General features: G+C 42.7%; 1 protein-coding gene across 1 annotated transcript in view; it reads left to right on the forward strand.

Annotated features, from left to right (window-relative positions):
* Positions 1–1,340: 1,340 nt before the first annotated feature.
* The window catches only part of MUSK (muscle associated receptor tyrosine kinase), a 44,306-nt gene continuing 27,981 nt past the window's right edge, over positions 1,341–17,665 (forward strand). The window contains exons 1-5 of the mRNA XM_052701288.1: positions 1,341–1,419; positions 4,804–4,930; positions 7,674–7,825; positions 8,600–8,727; positions 9,232–9,373. Of these exons, the coding sequence (XP_052557248.1) occupies positions 1,341–1,419; positions 4,804–4,930; positions 7,674–7,825; positions 8,600–8,727; positions 9,232–9,373 (628 nt within the window). The remainder of the gene's footprint in view (positions 1,420–4,803; positions 4,931–7,673; positions 7,826–8,599; positions 8,728–9,231; positions 9,374–17,665) is intronic.

A 17,665-nucleotide genomic window follows, 5' to 3' on the forward strand; every position in this document is an offset into this window, starting at 1 on the left:
GTCATGTCCAGCGTTGCTCCACTGGCTGCTCAGAGAGACCACCACAGGGATGTGCACATTCTTTGCAGAAACGACTGCTAATAGGTGGCTGAGATGCAGAGGCTCAGCAAAATAAAGGAAATTCCAGAGATCTCCAAGTACCTTGTGTTGTGATATGTTATGACCGCACATTCCCTTTCCTCAAATGAGGACTTTTAGTGCTTTGCAGAGCCAAGCTCACATCCGCTTTGCTGATAACATGATGAAAAGTAGCTGGAGTCATGTTCCCGGGGCATCACCATCAATCCAATTCTCCCGAGCTAAGTATTCATTGTTTCCCCTTCTCGTCACACAGATGTTGCCCCACACAGGGAAGACTGATTGCAAAAGCTGTTCATATAAATATTTACAGAGGAAAAGCATGAACCAAAAAGGACTTGACATTTTTGCGAAAGATCGTATGATGCAGGCTGGTGAGATAGGAGGCAGCAGACTGAGTGAGGAGATGCCCTCAAGCCCACGGCTCCTCTAGAGCTCAGAAGAAAGCTCTGACTGTCCATCTGTTGCTTTAAACAGAAACCACTTGGATTCTAAGGTATTTCTGAGGGATTAGCAATGCTAGCACCCAATGTGTATATTTCATCTGTGCCCAAATCCCCTGGGCCAGCTGCTGATGATGAAGTGAAGCACTCCTTCTTCCCTCCTGCTGTGAACATGCCTGCTCATTTCTGTCTGTTTCAGGACAAGACTCTGCCCTGTTTGTGCTGCAGCAGTTTCCAAACACCAATGACAGCCTTGACAGAGCTCTTTCAGCTCCCCTGTGCCAGCCTCCTGCTGCAGCAAAGATATCTGTTAACAAAAGTAATGCCACCAGCAGGGAGCAGGTGGTACATTGCAGTGAATCATGAAAGGTTGTAATAAGACAGAGGCAGAACACATGAGAGGCAGGGGAGGAAAAAATGAAAAAGAGCAGAACAAAGCTGAAGGAAAGCCCTGTGGAAAGCACTTTTTCCTCCACTGCTTATACACATCACAGAGCGAAATGTTTTGCTGCTTTCCCAGCTCTGGGATCGGGTATGGCCCTGCCACGCTCTCACCCATTGTCCTCCCCACTGTTTGCTTAGAAGGAATTCAGGAGGGATTTGCTTTCTCTTGTTTCACAAGCCCCACGTTTCCACACTGCCCGAAGTGGATACGCACCAGCTGGCTGTGTCCATCATTGCTGCTGGGATGTGGAATTCCTGATTAAACTTAGAGCTGCAGAGCCTGCTCCGTCATTAGCAGGGCAGCTCGACGTGCAGCCGTGGGACTGGGGCCGTGCTGGCCTGGCCCGATGCTGCCAGACACTGTCCGGACCAGAGATGAGAGATCTGCTGGTGGTGCCCCTGGGGCACGTCCTCACCCTTGCTGCCCTCAGCCTGGCCGAGACGCTTCAGAAAGGTTTGCTGGAAGGGCTCTGCTCCAACGGGGGGTTTCGCTAAGGGGAAGGCATTTCCACCAACAGTGGGGAGGACAGCATGACTGGCATTACCAAAAATGTGTGAAAGTCTACTGGTTTTGGGCTTGTCTGTTGAGTAGTTGCTTGGTTGCTGTTGTGAGGGGTGGTGAGAATAGCTTGCATCTAGGAGGAGGGATAGCAGTGAGTCTGGCTGCAATGGGAAGAGGAAAGCTTTGGGTTCAGCCTGGGTGGGATGGATATGTCCTGTCACAAAGCTTGCTGCCGAGCACAGGGCCAGCACTGTTGTTTACCTGTGGGGATACACAGCTTAAAGACAGCCCTCTGAGATCTGCATAGCATGTGTACGTGGCTACAGATGTCCAACATGTCCACTACGTGAAGCAGAGAGTTACTGCCTTGACCTGCTCTCTTGCATACATGCATTCAGTTCAGCCAATGCATGAACTGAAAAATTATCTGTTCATAGAAGTCCCTTAGGTGCCAACATAAACACTTGTGTTCAGGATCTACCATTCAGTAAACTTGTGGACTTATTCCACAGTGGTAATCAGGAGGCATTCAGGGCTATGCAGCTTCAGGGGGAAAAAAAAAAAAGCAAGGTAAACCTCAAGAAGGAGTCCAGGGGTTAGCAGATAGGCCAGCATTTCTGCTCTCACCCATTACAAATGGAAATCAGGTTGGCTTCAAAATGGGGAAAAATACCTGCTTATTATGAACATTTTTAAAGTCAAAATGTCAACTTATTAATATGGCAGTAGTGTAAGTTGGCGAACCTCACTCTGTTTCAAAGTGATCATAGGATGGGATCAGGTGGGCAAGAGAATCAACAAGGAGTGTGATTGCCTCCTAGCCTGGTGGCACAGTGCAGTGAGGAGATTGGCATCTGCTCTTAAAACATGGTGGGTAGCTGCATTACCCACACCCAAATGGCCCGGTAGCTTCTGGTGGGTGGGTGCAGCATGGGGTTTGGCTTTCCCATGGGCCCCGTGACTGCCGTTGGATCATTTTGCTATCTTGGGAAACTACAGCTGACATCCAGAAAAATGGTACCAGAGTGGTTTTGCAGATGTGCTGCTTAATTGATTTTCAGTGTTACCTAATCCCCTAGGGTTAACTAAAAATGTCAGAGAGCCCCCATGCATGCACATAATGCTATTTCTTTATACTGATAAATACATATTGTAATGTTTTATTTTTCCGCATTAAAATCTGCTAATTAAGGCATCATAAGTTTTGACCGCTTTCCTGAAAAGGTTAGAATGATGCTGATATCTAGGCTTTTTGGATGGCCTTTGTGAGGAGGCACCATCTCAACCATTTTGGGGCTCTCTCACCACACACTGACAAAATGGCGGTGTGCTCCACTGCTTCCTACATCCTGAAGATAGGCCATATGACTTCTAGGCTTGCGTCCCCTTTCCTCTGACCTCAGTGAAAGGAGTACTGCCTTCATGCTCCCTGCTGGCCATGTATTTGATTTTAGTATGGGGAATAAAAGAACAAACAAGAGAATTACACAGTGTTGTTGTCATGGTCGTTCCCTGAGGCTGTAGAATTTAGGAAGTTAGGTGTAAAAAATTCCCTCTCTGTTCTAACTGTAGTTGATGTATGGCCAGCTCGGACAACATTCTCTATGAAGATTCTGTTGCAAGAGTTGTATCTTCTCTGTCAGGAGATGCCAGGTGGACAACATCACTAAGAATAATTGTGTCATATGTAAAATTAAGGAGAAACAGTGGAAGTACTTATCTGTTGCTAATTAATTTATTCACTACATAAAACTGATAGACTCACTTGGCTGAAAGAGCAGAACAGTCATGTACATACAGCAAATCTATTTTTATTATTTATCACGTTGCCATTTTCATTGTGACAATGCAATTACAAAACTGGCTGCTTTGAATTTTTTTTACTGCAAACATTACGTTTCTAAGGGTTAAAAAAGCATCATCCCAGAGATCAAGGCATGTGGACAACAGCAGTAAAAATGTACAGTATAAAATTGGATAATAAAACTCTATTTCGGTGAGTCTTAATTCCATCAAAACCTCATAAACTCACTCATGAAAGAACAGCATCTCCTTTGAGGCAGACAGGATAACCATCAGTAGAAGTTATTCTCCTAGGGCAGCTGCTAGTTGCAGGGAAGTTTAGGCTTTCTGAAAATTTTCCACTTGGTTTCACTGAGATGAAATTCATCTGGGGATGCCATGTGGATGATTACTTCTATTCAGTATGACCTAGAGTGACCCAATAAATGGAAACTTGATACTCTTTGAAGTGGTGATCTCAAGAACAAATCTGATGCAGATGTGTTTAAATTAACATTTAATAATGGAATGTTTAGCACCACCTTCACTGTATTTTTAAGTTTTTCTTTCTATGCAATAGGAAGTCATATAATCCAGAAATGATGCTGAGGCAAGTTTGTGCTAATGCCGTTTATAAAGTGTCAGGGTACCTTTTGTAAAACTGGTGGTGGAAGTCCATTCTTTCTTGCCTTGCTTTCATTCCAACCGAAATCTAAGACATTCTAGTTTTTACGCTTATGTAAATTAAAAAAAGCATTAGGCTAAATGCTTTCTGTTAATGCTTTCTGTTATTATCAGTCTCTTATGCTGGAGTACCCTTTAGTTTCTTAGCAGGAGGCGAGAATTTGGTGGTGTCTTTTTGGCTAAATCTCATTGTACTGAGGAGAGTTAGCAGACAAAGTATGGGAAGGGTTTTCCCATGAGAAAACAGTTTGCCATATACTGCTTCAGGAAGCAAGGAACAGGAAGATTGTTGCATTTGCTGAACATTTGTAAGGAAGTGTTTCAGGAACATGGCATGAAGCTCACTCACCTCAGCACAGCTGTCAATGAAATACAGCCCCGCAAATATTGGATGCATGTTCCACACAGCCATTCAATTAAAGTCATTCATGTGCACTGGGGTGCAAAGGCTGCCATGAATTCACAAGGCATATCCCTTCAAATACTTCTCAGAGACTTTCACCAGGGTGAAGGAAAATGTTTCTAAAGATACATTCAAATGATTTGTGATCACAAGTCTGCGATAAAAGTGTCAGACACAGGCACTGCATTTTTAACCCTAGTGCCACTTGGTTAGAATAGGTGAGAAAAAGAGAGGATGTGCATCAGTCACACCACAAGTCTGGAAGAGCTGATGGGCCTTTAAGAGCCTCATTTTGGTAAAAATTAGTCTTGTATAAGATTGATCTGACTAGTGCCCAGTAGAGAGAGCAGAGGGGAGAGTTTGTGATAGCAAAGAGTCACAGGGCAAATTACAGGGGCATGACTTCCTTGGCTGCATCTCTCCAGCGAGCACTGGGAGGTTTTCATGCTTTCTCTCTCTTTGTGCAGCCCCCTTTATCAGCACTCCTCTGGAAACCGTGGATGCGCTGGTGGAGGATGTTGCCAAATTCGTGTGTGTGGTGGAGTCATACCCAGAGCCGGAGATCACATGGACACGCAACAGCATTCCCATCAGGTAGGGAGCCTCCTTAGAGTGCTCAGGGCCAGGGCTTTCCTCCACAACAAAGGTGTGATTGGAAGCATCAAAAGGGCCTGCGGTGAGGAACAGGAGCGTGGCTGTAATTATACTCCTTAAGGAGTGGTAGGAGCACTCCAGGGGCTGCCTGGATATGTGGCCAGCCACAACAAAAACAGAAATCTGCTATCAGTACTCCTGGCAGGGAGTCCAACCTCTTGCTGTGTTATGTGCTTTATTAAGTAATTCTGGGAAGCCATTTTCTTGGACATTGTCTTGTTTTCAGTCTGTCTTTATTGGTAATGGTAGTCTGTGTGGCCTTGAATTTTCTTTGAATCTCATTCTGTTACATTAGGAGAATCTATCCTTTACAACTTCACATGTTGAGTTTGGAGATGGCTGGTTTCTGCTATGAATAATGCAAGGAATTTGCTCTCCAGTTACAAATATGCAATTCTCTTTCTGTGCCTCAGTTCGCTCCTTGACAGAGGAGTATGATGTTGTGTATTTGAACAGAACTTCAGATCTGGCTGCCTAAACGTCTACACTATGCTTAAAACCTTGCAAGGAGGGGGCTGCAACAAGCAATTCTTGTTCACTTCTGCATCTGATGGTAGATGAATTATGTGTGCTTTACTCTGTCATATATTAAAGATGAAGCATCAAGATGCCTCTGAAAATGCAACACTGAGACCATGTTATGGAAGTGACTACCATTATTATAACCTCATTGATCTAGATGGGCTCTTGCAAAGTAAACTCTATTCAGTCATCCAACTCTGAAATCACATCATATCTACTGGATATCTTCACATCGGTTTCTCTCTCTTGTTTGCTCTTAATGACTCTAATGGAAAGCTACAGAATGTTCTCTATATAGCACAGTTGGGTTCTGTTCCTCATGAGTGATCTCCATGTTAAGCAGATAGTCTTCTTCAGCGTGGTTTCTGCTGCAAGGATTGGAGACTAAAGACTTCTGTGATCTGCTGACTCAGAAGACTCAGACAAATCAACAGCAGGAAGAGTTCTTACTACCAGGAAATCAATTTTAGAATGAGAAAAAATAGATATCTACATTTAAGCATGCTTGCCTTCAGAAATCACATTTATCATCTGCAGAAGAACCTGATCAAAACCCTCCTCCTAACTCTCTTGTCCTCTCCTAACTCTAACTGCTCTTAATGTGAGGTGAAGGTCTGATTTTCCACGGATGTTATTTCCAGATCAGGTCAACTTTCTCCTAAGTCCTTTCCCACTCATGACACCATGCTTGAGAGTCAAATCTGGCAGAGGAAGTCATTCACGTGGGACCATGGGAGATTACATGCTTTTTTTGTCATAAAGTCATAAGAAAAATCACAGTTTTCTCTCAGTTTTCTCTTTCAGAAGATAAACACACCAATCTGTGCTGGTGTTCACAATTGGTGCTGGTGGATACAAAAGCTGGGACCAGTGGCAGGGAAATAGGAGAGCTGAAAATATCTGTTACTTTCCAAGAACGTGGATTAACGTATTTGCACAATAGAAATGGGTCAGATCATGGGCTTCTTTTTTGAAGAAAAGTACATTTATGTATGTGTGTAGCAGACTTCAAAGGGGCTAACTAAAGCAAGCAATAAATATTGGTTGTTTTATTTACGAAATTTTCTTCTCTTGCCAAGGTCAAAGTACCATGAACAGACAGCTAAGCTAACCTCCAAAACAAAGCAATATGTAAACATGCGGCTTCAATGGGAAAAGTGCCAAGACGGAGGCTACTGTCAGCATTAATCTTCTGGAAGATCCTCTGTGTGTTCCTTTTGGTGTCAAAAACCTGTGCAAGTAGAGTGGTGTGTTCTGAACTGAGCTGAACTTGTAACACCAGCAATGGCACAGACATTATGCAGTAGCTGCAGTACGTATTTCAGCAGCCCACTCAGGCTTTAGGGATTTGTGGCAGACTGGGAGACAGTGCTCCGGTCAGATCCATTTTGCTACCACTTGTTGGAGTGAGTTGCATGGTAGTGTGAAAGTCAAAGAGGGAGAGAATTATGAAACGTTATGCAAATCATCCTTCAAAGTTTTACCATGTCTCTCCAGCTTTGCAAGGAAAATCAGAGAGCAGCCCTCTTGCTTTCTCACTGTGTGTACTCCTCCCTGTCTCTCTAACATGTACATGCATGCACAATATTCTCTTGTTTACAAGTCGTCTCTGCTCCACGGGCCTCTCTGCAAAATCTCATCCCTTTGTTGCTCTGACTTCATAGCTTTTCTGCACTTATCTGAGGTCTCCAGGTTAAATCCTGCTGTCATTAAACTATAGCTAACCTTTCATCCTCTAGTCTTTGAATGTTTCTTTTTTCCCCGATGTTTCTTTTCCAGCTACCCTCCCCCCCAAAAACAGGACTCAGCTGCATTAAGGCTACTGGTGCTCATGCCTGTCCTTGAAAGGACAGAATGGCAGATGCCAGCACCTGTTGGATGTAGCATTGCCACCATGCCAGTGGCCATCTATGCGTAGTCTGGATGATCTATAGTTGTACTAGATGATCTCAGTGGTTTTTTCCAACCCTATCAATTCTGTGATTAATATTTCTTTGGTTTAGTGAGGCCCAAACTGAATCTTAAGGCCCATCTTGATGTTTTCAGTGCCTTTCCTTGTCTGCAGATGTTGAAAATAAGAAGTAGAACCAATTGACTTTCATGGTGCAGTCTCCAGGCTATATGCACATAGTCTCCTCACCACCTGTGCTCTGCTCCACAGGCTGTTTGACACCCGGTACAGCATACAGAGGAACGGGCAGCTCCTGACCATCCTGAGTGTGGAGGACAGTGACGATGGGGTGTACTGCTGCACGGCGGACAACGGGGTTGGTGCAGCTGCCCAGAGCTGCGGGGCTCTGCAAGTCAAAATGCGTAAGTGGGAAAGCAGAGGAGCTCTCAGCCCCACAGTTGCCCTCAGGTTGGAGCCAGCACGTGGTGATGCTTCTCTGCTGGCTCGGTGATACACCATGGAAGGAAACTTAGTTCCCCCAAAATGGTGAGCGGGGGATTCTTCTTCCTGCCAGCGAGTGCAGACTAAGTTATGTTTTGCCTCTGGGCAAAAAGAGTTCAAATTTTCCGCACATTACCTTTAATGGAGTTTGAATAATTTAATTTTTTTTTGGATTTTTAAAAATTTTTCTTTAAGAATCCTGTATCATTTTTACTGACATGGTCACAAATCTTTCATGTAGGGCCATTAATTGTGGTTACATGCCCTTCTTGCTGAGCTGCAGACAAGGCTGAATCACTTAAAAAACAATTCACTCCAGATCTGAACTTTCACACAAGGCATTGTTTATGCAAAAAAAAATAATGTCAAAACCTGGAATGCAAACATTCTTCAATATTGGAAATGCTCTTATCTGGATCTGGACTTCAGCCTAGGTCCTACTTCAAATGGCTGTCAAACCCAACTCCTGAAAACAAAGGATGCATGCAAGGTATTGTGTCCAAAAACTGCAACTTTGATTGCTGCACTAAGGAAGGGTTTTACTTTCCAAAGCAGCTCACACCCTACAAAGGATCTATATTGCAGCTACAGCAACGCAAAGAGAAAGCAGCAGGGGACTTTGTTGGATGACTCTGAACTTGTCCTGTTCTTTTATCTCTTACCTTCAGTTCAAGTTTTGCCTTTTCAAATTTTAGGTCCCAAAATAACCCGACCGCCTGTAAATGTGGAAATCATAGAAGGTTTAAAGGCCGTTCTTCCATGCACAACAATGGGGAATCCAAAACCTTCTGTTTCATGGATCAAAGGAGAAACAGTGGTAAAGGTGAACAGAGAATGAAATTTCGCTATTGCTATTAGCTATTGCTATTTGCTCAAGTTACTGTGACTAAATATTAACATCACTTACAGCTCTTCCAAGTTCTTTCTAGGAGGAAATAATTTAGAAAAACCTTGGCTGATCTTATAGATGCTTACACTCACAATAATTTCTGTTTGTTGAAGTTTTACATTTCATTTATTATTACTAAGCATGGCTAAATGCTACAAATTACACTTGTCAGTGTTTCATAAATAGCACTCAGGTGAACCACTTGGCTAATACTGAGGGCCCTTTTGAAGCTGTAATTCGCTGATCTGCAGAAATAAAGATGGATTAGTGTGTTGTGACAGTGCTGAACAGGAAGGTCTGAGCTCAGATTCTTTAGTTACAGGGCAGCAGAAATCAGTTTTATGCATGTAAGCCCAAGTTTTGCAAGAGGACATTTGGTGCTGCTTGTATGCAGGGTGTACACAAAATTCTCACCTTAGGCCCTCCTTTCTCTGGCAGGAGAATGCACGCATTGCTGTTCTTGATTCAGGGAATTTGAGGATCCACAATGTTCAGAGAGAAGATGCAGGACAGTATCGATGTGTAGCCAGAAACAGCCTGGGCAGTGCCTATTCAAAACCTGCAACAGTGGTTGTGGAAGGTGAGTAACCCTTGTGTCGGGGTCCAGCTCTATCTGCTGACCTGATGGGACTACAGAGCTAAGTTGGGTTAACCTGAAGTACCAGTTTGATACTGACAAAAATATCCTAGGGTGGCCACAAAGAGGCAGGGGAAGGGAAAGGAAAGGGGAAGGGAAATGAGGGTAAGAAACAGGATTTTTGACCTCACTAATGCTCAGTGCTTTTTGATGGGGAAGGGTTCATTGTCCACAGCTGCTGTGGGTCTGGTGGAAATTGGTCTGAGTAGGAACTGATTCTCCCTTCTGACTGACACGTTCCAAGAAATCAGCTTGTTTCTTGTTTGGAAGGTGCCGCCAGCACACTGTTTGACTTGTGGAGATGGACAAGTAGGAAGCTTATGGCTTTGGAAAACTGCTGTAAAGAGACTGGTTGGAGACAGCTGCAGCACATCATTTTGCAGCATTATGTGTATATCCTTCCCTTTTCCCTTTGATTTCTCGTCTGAGTTGGTTGATTCTTCAGCTAAACAAAGATGTTTTCTTTGAGGACTTGCACATTTTCTGCCCACTAAAACCAATACCAATTTGATTTTTCAGTTTCTGGTCTTTATGTGTTCTGTCCTTCTTTTATTTACAGAAGGTGTTTGCTTTCTGGTATAAATCATATTCAGTTTCCCAGTGCGGAGAACAGTGGGCTGCAGGGGCACTCAAATGTAGGCAATGAAGCACTCACTGTTCCTGGATCCTAAAGGAGAGTCCGGGTTAAGCAAGGTTTTGCAAAGCCAGAAGAGGGATGGATGACACAGCAGAAGAGCTTACATTTGTTTTGTACTCAGAACTGAACAATTTGTACAGCAAAATGTAGAGAAGGGCATCTGTCCAATTCTCAAAAGATTGTAGAGGTTACATTTAGTCTATTAGAGGTTATTCAGGGCACAGTCATGTTTCTAAAAGAACCATTGACTGTATCCTGGAAGGAGGTCAGATGTATTAGATTCAGCTACAAATCACTGTAGGATTGCTGTTTTCTTAAAAAATGCAATCATTTTCTTTCTTCCTTTTTTTTTTTTTTTTTTTTTTAATAATATTTACATGTGCAGACTGAAGGATGTTAGAAATTCCTTAAATAGCTTGAATATAGAAAGGCAGCTATTTCTAATCTAGGTTCAGAGCTGTGCAGCTCCTGATGAGGCAAGGTGACTATGTGGCTGAATAGTCTGGGTCTGGGTTCTGCTTTGTCCCTGATGCTGATGGAGCAGCTCAAGGCTCACCAAGAATTGACTGAGGCAGACGCTCAGTGCAGTGCTTGGAGACTGCCCTGGTCCATGCAAACAGCCTCAGTCACTGGAGTCTTATTTCTCAGGCCTACCGGAGCATTTGGGAACCTAAAAATGGTCTAGAACTGCACCAACATCTGGGCCGTTAAGGCCGATACCTTCTTTTGTCCCTGTCTCCAGAATTATGCAGCTGAATGTTAATTCAGGGAATAGCATATTTATCTACAAATACGCTGCTTGCAAAGGAGAGTCTGTGTATGCTCTTTTTAAAAGCAGAAAGATTAGCTCTTAATTAATCAGTGGGAGCTCAGTGCTCCTGCACAACCTATCCCTTCATGTTCCCTGCATGTGTTCTGTGAACAAAGCGATGTTGTTCTCTAGGCTCGCCTTGGTTTTTCTGGTAGGGCACCCGTATAATAGACCTTGTTTCAGGCTGCCACCCAAACTAGTCTGGTGAATGTTTGTTTTACTTTTTTGGCTCCCAAAATCCAAAGGTAATAATCCTGACTGCAGCTTGCTGTGTACACAGATCACTTCCCCTCCCAGTATTTTAGATCAGCTCTCATGAATATTTACAGATACATACAGATGTGTGCATGTAGCTGTATATGCATGCATGTTCGTGCTTCTATAGCCTAGCTCACTCAAGTTATTGTTATTTTTAGTGTTCCTACCCCCTCAATGCTAACAAGTTAAGATAGATCCAAGTCAATAATAATCTAAAGCGAGAAAATTGCACTTTAGACTGCCTTCTCTAAGCCTTAATTTGAGCTCTGTGTTCAGAAAATTCATGCAAACATGCTGTTTGCTGCTTTTCTGCAATAATACAACAATATTTTTCCTTAAAACTTGGTGCTACCACTTGCTGAAGTTACTATCAAGCATAGTGTGGCTTAATAAAATGAAATGACTAGGTATGGCCATGAATATTTAATCCTGAAGCAGATGTTCATTCAAAGGGCAGTGCAAATATTTATGCCTAGCTAAATTGAGATCAGGCGGGTCCTGATTTCTGAATGAGGTTTCTAATTTTCTGTCTGATTTTAATGGCTTTTATGCTAGTCCTGCAATTAGTTCAAAGCATGGAGGCATCCAGCTTTTGCAGGATTGCATGCAGACATGCTCCTTTACATAGGTACCTCAAAAAAAAAAAAAGGCTGCTATGTTCATTTGCTCCGAAATGTTAAGAACTTGTGAACTCTAATCAGTTAATGAACCTTGATACACAGAATTGGGTCAGGATTTTAATCAAAAGGGTTGAAAAAGCCTGTCCATCCAGACTATGCCTTTTTCCTCCTTTGCTCCAAGTTCAAGGCAAACCCATGTTTGTATAAGTGATGGTGGATGGCTGGATATTACGTAAAATTTCTTCAGAAATAAACAGGAGAAGAGCTATTGTCTTCAGTAACACAGAGAGGTGCCTTGAAGTGCAGATATTCCCAGTGGTGTCAATGGAAACTGCAGGCCAGGTACGAGCTCTTGGGCTGTGCCAAGAATGTATTTCTTGGCCCCCCATCTGCACATCTGAAATCTGTGGGGTTTGCATGCTAGGTAGTGTTAGTGAGTTGTCCAAGGCTTTCCCCTTCATGCAGTACACAGCTCTTTGTGTAACACAAACTGCAGAATAGGAGGAATATTCAGTTTTCATTGGTATTTGTTGTAGCATTGACCCAGCCCATTAATAGGACCAATCCAACAAAGCCTGTACATAGGCTGATCAGGTTCAGCTTCTGGGTTTACTGCCCTTGGCAGTGCCCATGGCTTGACATGTGTAACAATGACATTCTCCATACTCTTTATGTATAAATTGTATGACATTCAAAGGATAAATTTGAAGCTACAAACCCTTGCCTAGTAAGAGGCGTGAGAATATTTACACTTTGGGCACACTTGTTGTTCTTTGAGAGCTCTGAGAGACTGAGAGAGAATATGTCCTGTTGCCCTTTCTTTTTTTCCTTCTTTTTTAACATGGAAAAAAAATCGTCAGAATGGTTTTTCTTTACCTTCTTGCTGTCTTTTTCAGATATGATTCTTATAACCAATATACAAAGTATACCAAATTTCTGAATCAAGTAAGAAGCTCGTATTGCAAATCAGCAGTAAAACAATTTATCTCCTGGTGACTTCAGGTCTCATCGCCTGATTTGGGCTGTGTGTTTTGGCAGAGCTTTTATTTCTGTTTTGGAGAATGCTTCCTGCTCCCCTTGGGAGAAGCAAAGTGCCACCTCATGAATAGGTAGAGTGAACTTCTGTCCCATACAGTCTCCATTCTTCAAAACAAAAAGGTCTCAGAAAAAAAATTGAAAACTGGCCACAAAATATGTAGAGCTTAGAAGCAACAGATGTTTATAGAAGAGGTGTGAAAGTGAAAACCATATGCTTCTGAAACAGTATAATTTATTTCTATAGCACCAACTGCAGAAAAACCATTTTCTGTAAATGAATGGTGTAACTAACTGCTGTTAACATGTACAAAGGGTTGAGGTAAATCATTTACTAACAGAATTCAAGGTCAAATGCCCTTCAGAGATGTTCCCTTCCACTTCAACAGCAGCATGTGTAGGTTCTGTGCTGTAGGAAGATGATGTTTGCTTGTGTTTTTTAGCTTTAAAAAAGATTAAAGATTTTCTTCTCCTGAAGGTGAACAACATTCACGTTGTGTCTAAGCATTGCACCCAGTTACTGAAACTCCCACCATTCCCAGTTTGCCCAGTAACACATTTTTAGCTTAATATCCCAAATAACAAAGAAAAAGGTGATAAGTAAGGTGTAATTTAAATAAAGGTGTAAATTAAACAGAAAGAATACATGGATGGACGACTGTGTATTCAGTTAGATGCACCTCCATTTTGTGATTTACATGAAGCTGAACTTGATCTCCAGCCTGTGGCACCAGAAAGTTGTAGAATTCAGGATTTTTGGAGCATATTGTGTGATAAGCTTTGGTTTTGAAGTCATCACTGTACAAGGGCAAGTCTGGAAATCAGCAATCGTAAATCTGCTGGGAAAGAAAGAAACAAACAAAAGAATTAGCTAGGACAAGTGCTGGAAGACGCAGTGCTCTCATCAAGATGCTGACAGGATCCTCCAGGGATTTCATAACGTGTTTGGGTCAAATCTTCCTTGCAGTTTCCTGTTGGCTAAACACAGGTATTGATTGCGAGCTGCTGATCCTTAATCCCGACAGTTTGGTTCATCCTTCTCTTGAAATGCTCCTACTTGGCTTCTTCCTCTGCCACACTATGTGGACGGCACAGAAATGAAACGAATCATAACAAGAGTAGAGACAATGCTCCTCATGCTACTCTGACTGAGATGTTTGTTTTTGCGTTCCAGTCCTGGTAGATAGAAGTCTTTTCTTGCCCGCAGTTTATTACTAGCTTATTACCGCTTATTACTAGCTACTAAAATAATACTCTGCCACAGGCCACAAAAATGTTCCCCTATAAGCCACTTGTGAGAACTGCCTCAGTCTTAAAAATAGGAAAATCTTCCTTGGAGAATCATCCTTCAAAGAATAGGATCTACCAGTGTATGAGTAGATTCAGTCCAGATGTTTAACATTCTTAGATTGTTCTGTACAATTGGAGACAGCAGGCTAGAGGACATCAGAAAACAGTGCCTTAGCTGTTTGATTAGCTACTACTGGCTAATGACAGTAGGCACTATCTGTTTTATGAGCCTCTTCTGATGATCCTTATGGTCCTTTTCCACCCATGCCATTGGGTTTTCTATTTCTATTGGGATTCTATGATTCTGAAGCCTTGGGACAAATTTGTATCACAGATAAATCAGAACATGAGAAAGTCACACCATAATCGCAAGAAAGAAACGATGCATTTTAGTGTATCTGTCAATTTAGATGGACCATATTTCAGAGAAAAGTTTGATTTCAAATGAAACCTGCCTCCAAATGTATCATCCAGTAAGTGCTCTACATTTAGACGTTGACTCTTCTTTGCATAGAAAGGGAGGTACCTTTACCTCCTGATATCAGTACCTCCAGTACTGATAGCCAATCAGCACTGTTATCCTGACTCTTGTGGCCCTGCCTACAGGTTGGCTATTGCCATGAAATCTGACTTTTTGTCTATACCGTCTCCCAAGGTAGAGCATTTTGAGCAAGATGGAAATGGATCCATGGCCAAGAAGCATACTGACAGCATAAGCCTGCTTTTTTGCACTTAAGCATCAGCCTCAGTTTCCATGGGGAAGCTTAGATACCAACAGTGAACATTATTTGGACATTCCAAGGAGAATAATTCCTGCCTCCTGGCAGTGGGGCAGCTGCATGAGCCTGCAGGCAGTGTCTTATGGCAATAAGCAGAGTACACTGAAGGTTGCTGTGAAAAATTGCATAGGGTGTGGGGGCAGAGAGCACTGAAGGGAAGGAAAACAGCTGAGCTTGCCTGTAATTACACAGTGTAATTGACTGTTCTCAGCAGGGTGGCAATGGGCAGAACTGAAATTCCAGAATATCTCATTAAATCTCCTCCTGCCTACTGAAGTAACCATCGTCATCCTGAGGTTATCAGATGGTGCAGATATGTGTATAGCCCTAATTACAGGGCAATGGGGCAGGCCACAGGAGAAAGAAAACAGTCCCAGACCTCCTGGGAGCAATGCACAGGCATTCAGTGTGTCGTGCAGCAGTGTGGTATGGGCACAAGGTGCCTCTCTGTGCCTTCAGGTGCCTCCCAGCTCCTCCCTGTGCCTCTGGCTGATGACTTCCTGTGCTGATGAAATGGAAGACAGGCACCTAGAAGCACAAGGCTCCTGGCAGCAATTCTTCTTTAATGGACTTTTGAGCTTGCTTCTTCTTTCTGAAAAAAAACACCTCTCTCTTCCAACAAGGAGCTTGGAAAGGCACATGAAACATATATGAATTTCTCATGTAATCGCAAGAATTGTCATTCTCTACCCTATGTTTGGTAGCTGGGAAGCATGTCTTTTGTGTGCAACAATGAAGGGAGTAAAGGACAGAGAATATCTGTAGCTGTGAGGCTAAGGGAGCCAGAGCAAGCTGAGATGGCTGTCCCAAGTGACTGCCTTTTCAATATGAGAAACTGATATACGTCTGAACATATAGAAAGTTAGGTTTTCCGAGCAGTAAAGAGATTTTATACAATTTCTTTGAATGTGCACTTTTGGTATGGTACATTTGGGCCAATATCCTTTTTTCTCAAGGCTGTTCCCCCAGGTCATCTCCCAGTGACTTCTCCCACCTTTCTTATTCATGGAGCCTTGTGGGAGATGATTTTTTTTTTACCACTTGCAACTACTCTTCCAAATGGTAAGGTGCTAGATCTTGTCCTAGTGGTAGCACCAGTTCTGTTCTGTTGTCACACAATATTTCTAGCATGCCTACCCAATGAAAGTGCCTGCGTTGTGCTGCTGTATAAGACCAGTCCTTGCACAGCTCCAAAACTGAAAAGGAAATCTCAAATTAGAAGTTGAGAATAAGGTCATGAGATTAACTTACATTATGATGGGCTGACAGAGTTTTCAGAACTGAAAACCAAGCAATCAGAAGAAGGAATTATCATGAATATCGTAGATGCTGTGCTTGGGAAACGCCATTTGCAACTACCCATGTGCAAGAAGAACCACTTGCCACAGCAGGCAGCACTTTGAAACAGACAAAAGGAAGTACTGCACATCTATAAGGCTAGCACTGACATGAAAAGAATTTCCTTATTCCTTGGGAAGTAATTTGAACGTGTTATCCTCACTTGTCCTTGAATCTGGTGTTTGCTCTGTATATAGAAATGGACAGTCATACAGAACAGGTTTTATATAGTTACACAGGATATAAGCTATCTATTTACATTTTACTCCTGATTATTATAGCCTTGCATATTTGCAGGATCTGCTTTAGGATTCCATCTACAAGCCATGCAAAGCCTTTCACAGATGAGAAGTTCCTGTGCTGACCTGTGCATTTAGCTTTCACGGAGGCCTTCTGCTGAAGCAAATTTTCCTGCTATCCATTAATCTTGGAGCTCACCCTAGAATAAGGCTACCTTGGAAGGCTATTTCCTGGATAAGAAAAACTTGCTTTGATATTAGACACCACAGCTGAGAATCTGAAGGCATATGCTTCAGGATGAAGATGATGTGATTTCCTCCACCTCCCTCCCTTGCAAACCTTGGATTGTCCTGGCTGTCATCTCACAGGGTTGTTGTACAGCCTCAGGACCCCGTTTGTAAATATATATTGCTGTGCTGTGCATTTCTGGACAGAGGGTCTCAGACCTAATGAAAGTCCCAAATCTCTCAAATCATGTATCAGGAGGCAGAAGGGCTTTGGAGGTTGTGAGATTCGTAGAAAGTGCTGAGAATTCAAATCTGGTTCTCCTTCCAGATTAGCATGATAATCAGCAGAGGGGCAGCAGTACCAAGGGGACAGGCTGATGAAGCAACACTTGCCTACGGCCCTGTGCAAACTGTGTCTGGGGCCAATGCTTAGTAGCCCTATTATTTTACAAATAATACATAGTTTATGTATGCTCTTCACTCTCTACAACATTTTATCTTTTTTTTTTTTTTTTCTTCTCCTTTGGATAACTTATATGTCCATTGTTCTCTGGCAATAAGCATGTTTGGATGAGGATTAAATAGAAATATAGGTAAAAATTTGATAGAGATAAGTGGAAGTGTCTCATACTAACTTTGCCTGTGGCAATTTACTCCTCTTTGTGATTACTTGCTAGGCTTGTCAAAAGTTAAATTTGCAGTTTTGATGAGAGTTACTCAAAGATCAAAGTAAGACTGACCTCACAGTTATCTCAGGGTTTAATCATTGCCCAATAAACTTCGGGAGGGTCTGGAAGGGTGCGAGCAACAGCCAAGGTACATCATGAGCTGTTCCTGTATGGAGGTATGCACTGAGCTGTGCACAGAACCTGCCTTTGATCTGTTGGTAGTGCTTGCTAAAGAATCTGTTCTCTGAGCTCTGATCCAGGCCCATCATGCCAACTGCCAGGTCTGTGCCAGATTTGTTCAGCCTAGGTCTCAATGTGCTGCTAGCTGTGCA

This window comes from Tympanuchus pallidicinctus, unplaced genomic scaffold, assembly GCF_026119805.1.
Source record: "Tympanuchus pallidicinctus isolate F22 unplaced genomic scaffold, pur_lepc_1.0 scaffold4, whole genome shotgun sequence".
Classification (NCBI taxonomy): Eukaryota; Metazoa; Chordata; class Aves; order Galliformes; family Phasianidae; genus Tympanuchus; species Tympanuchus pallidicinctus.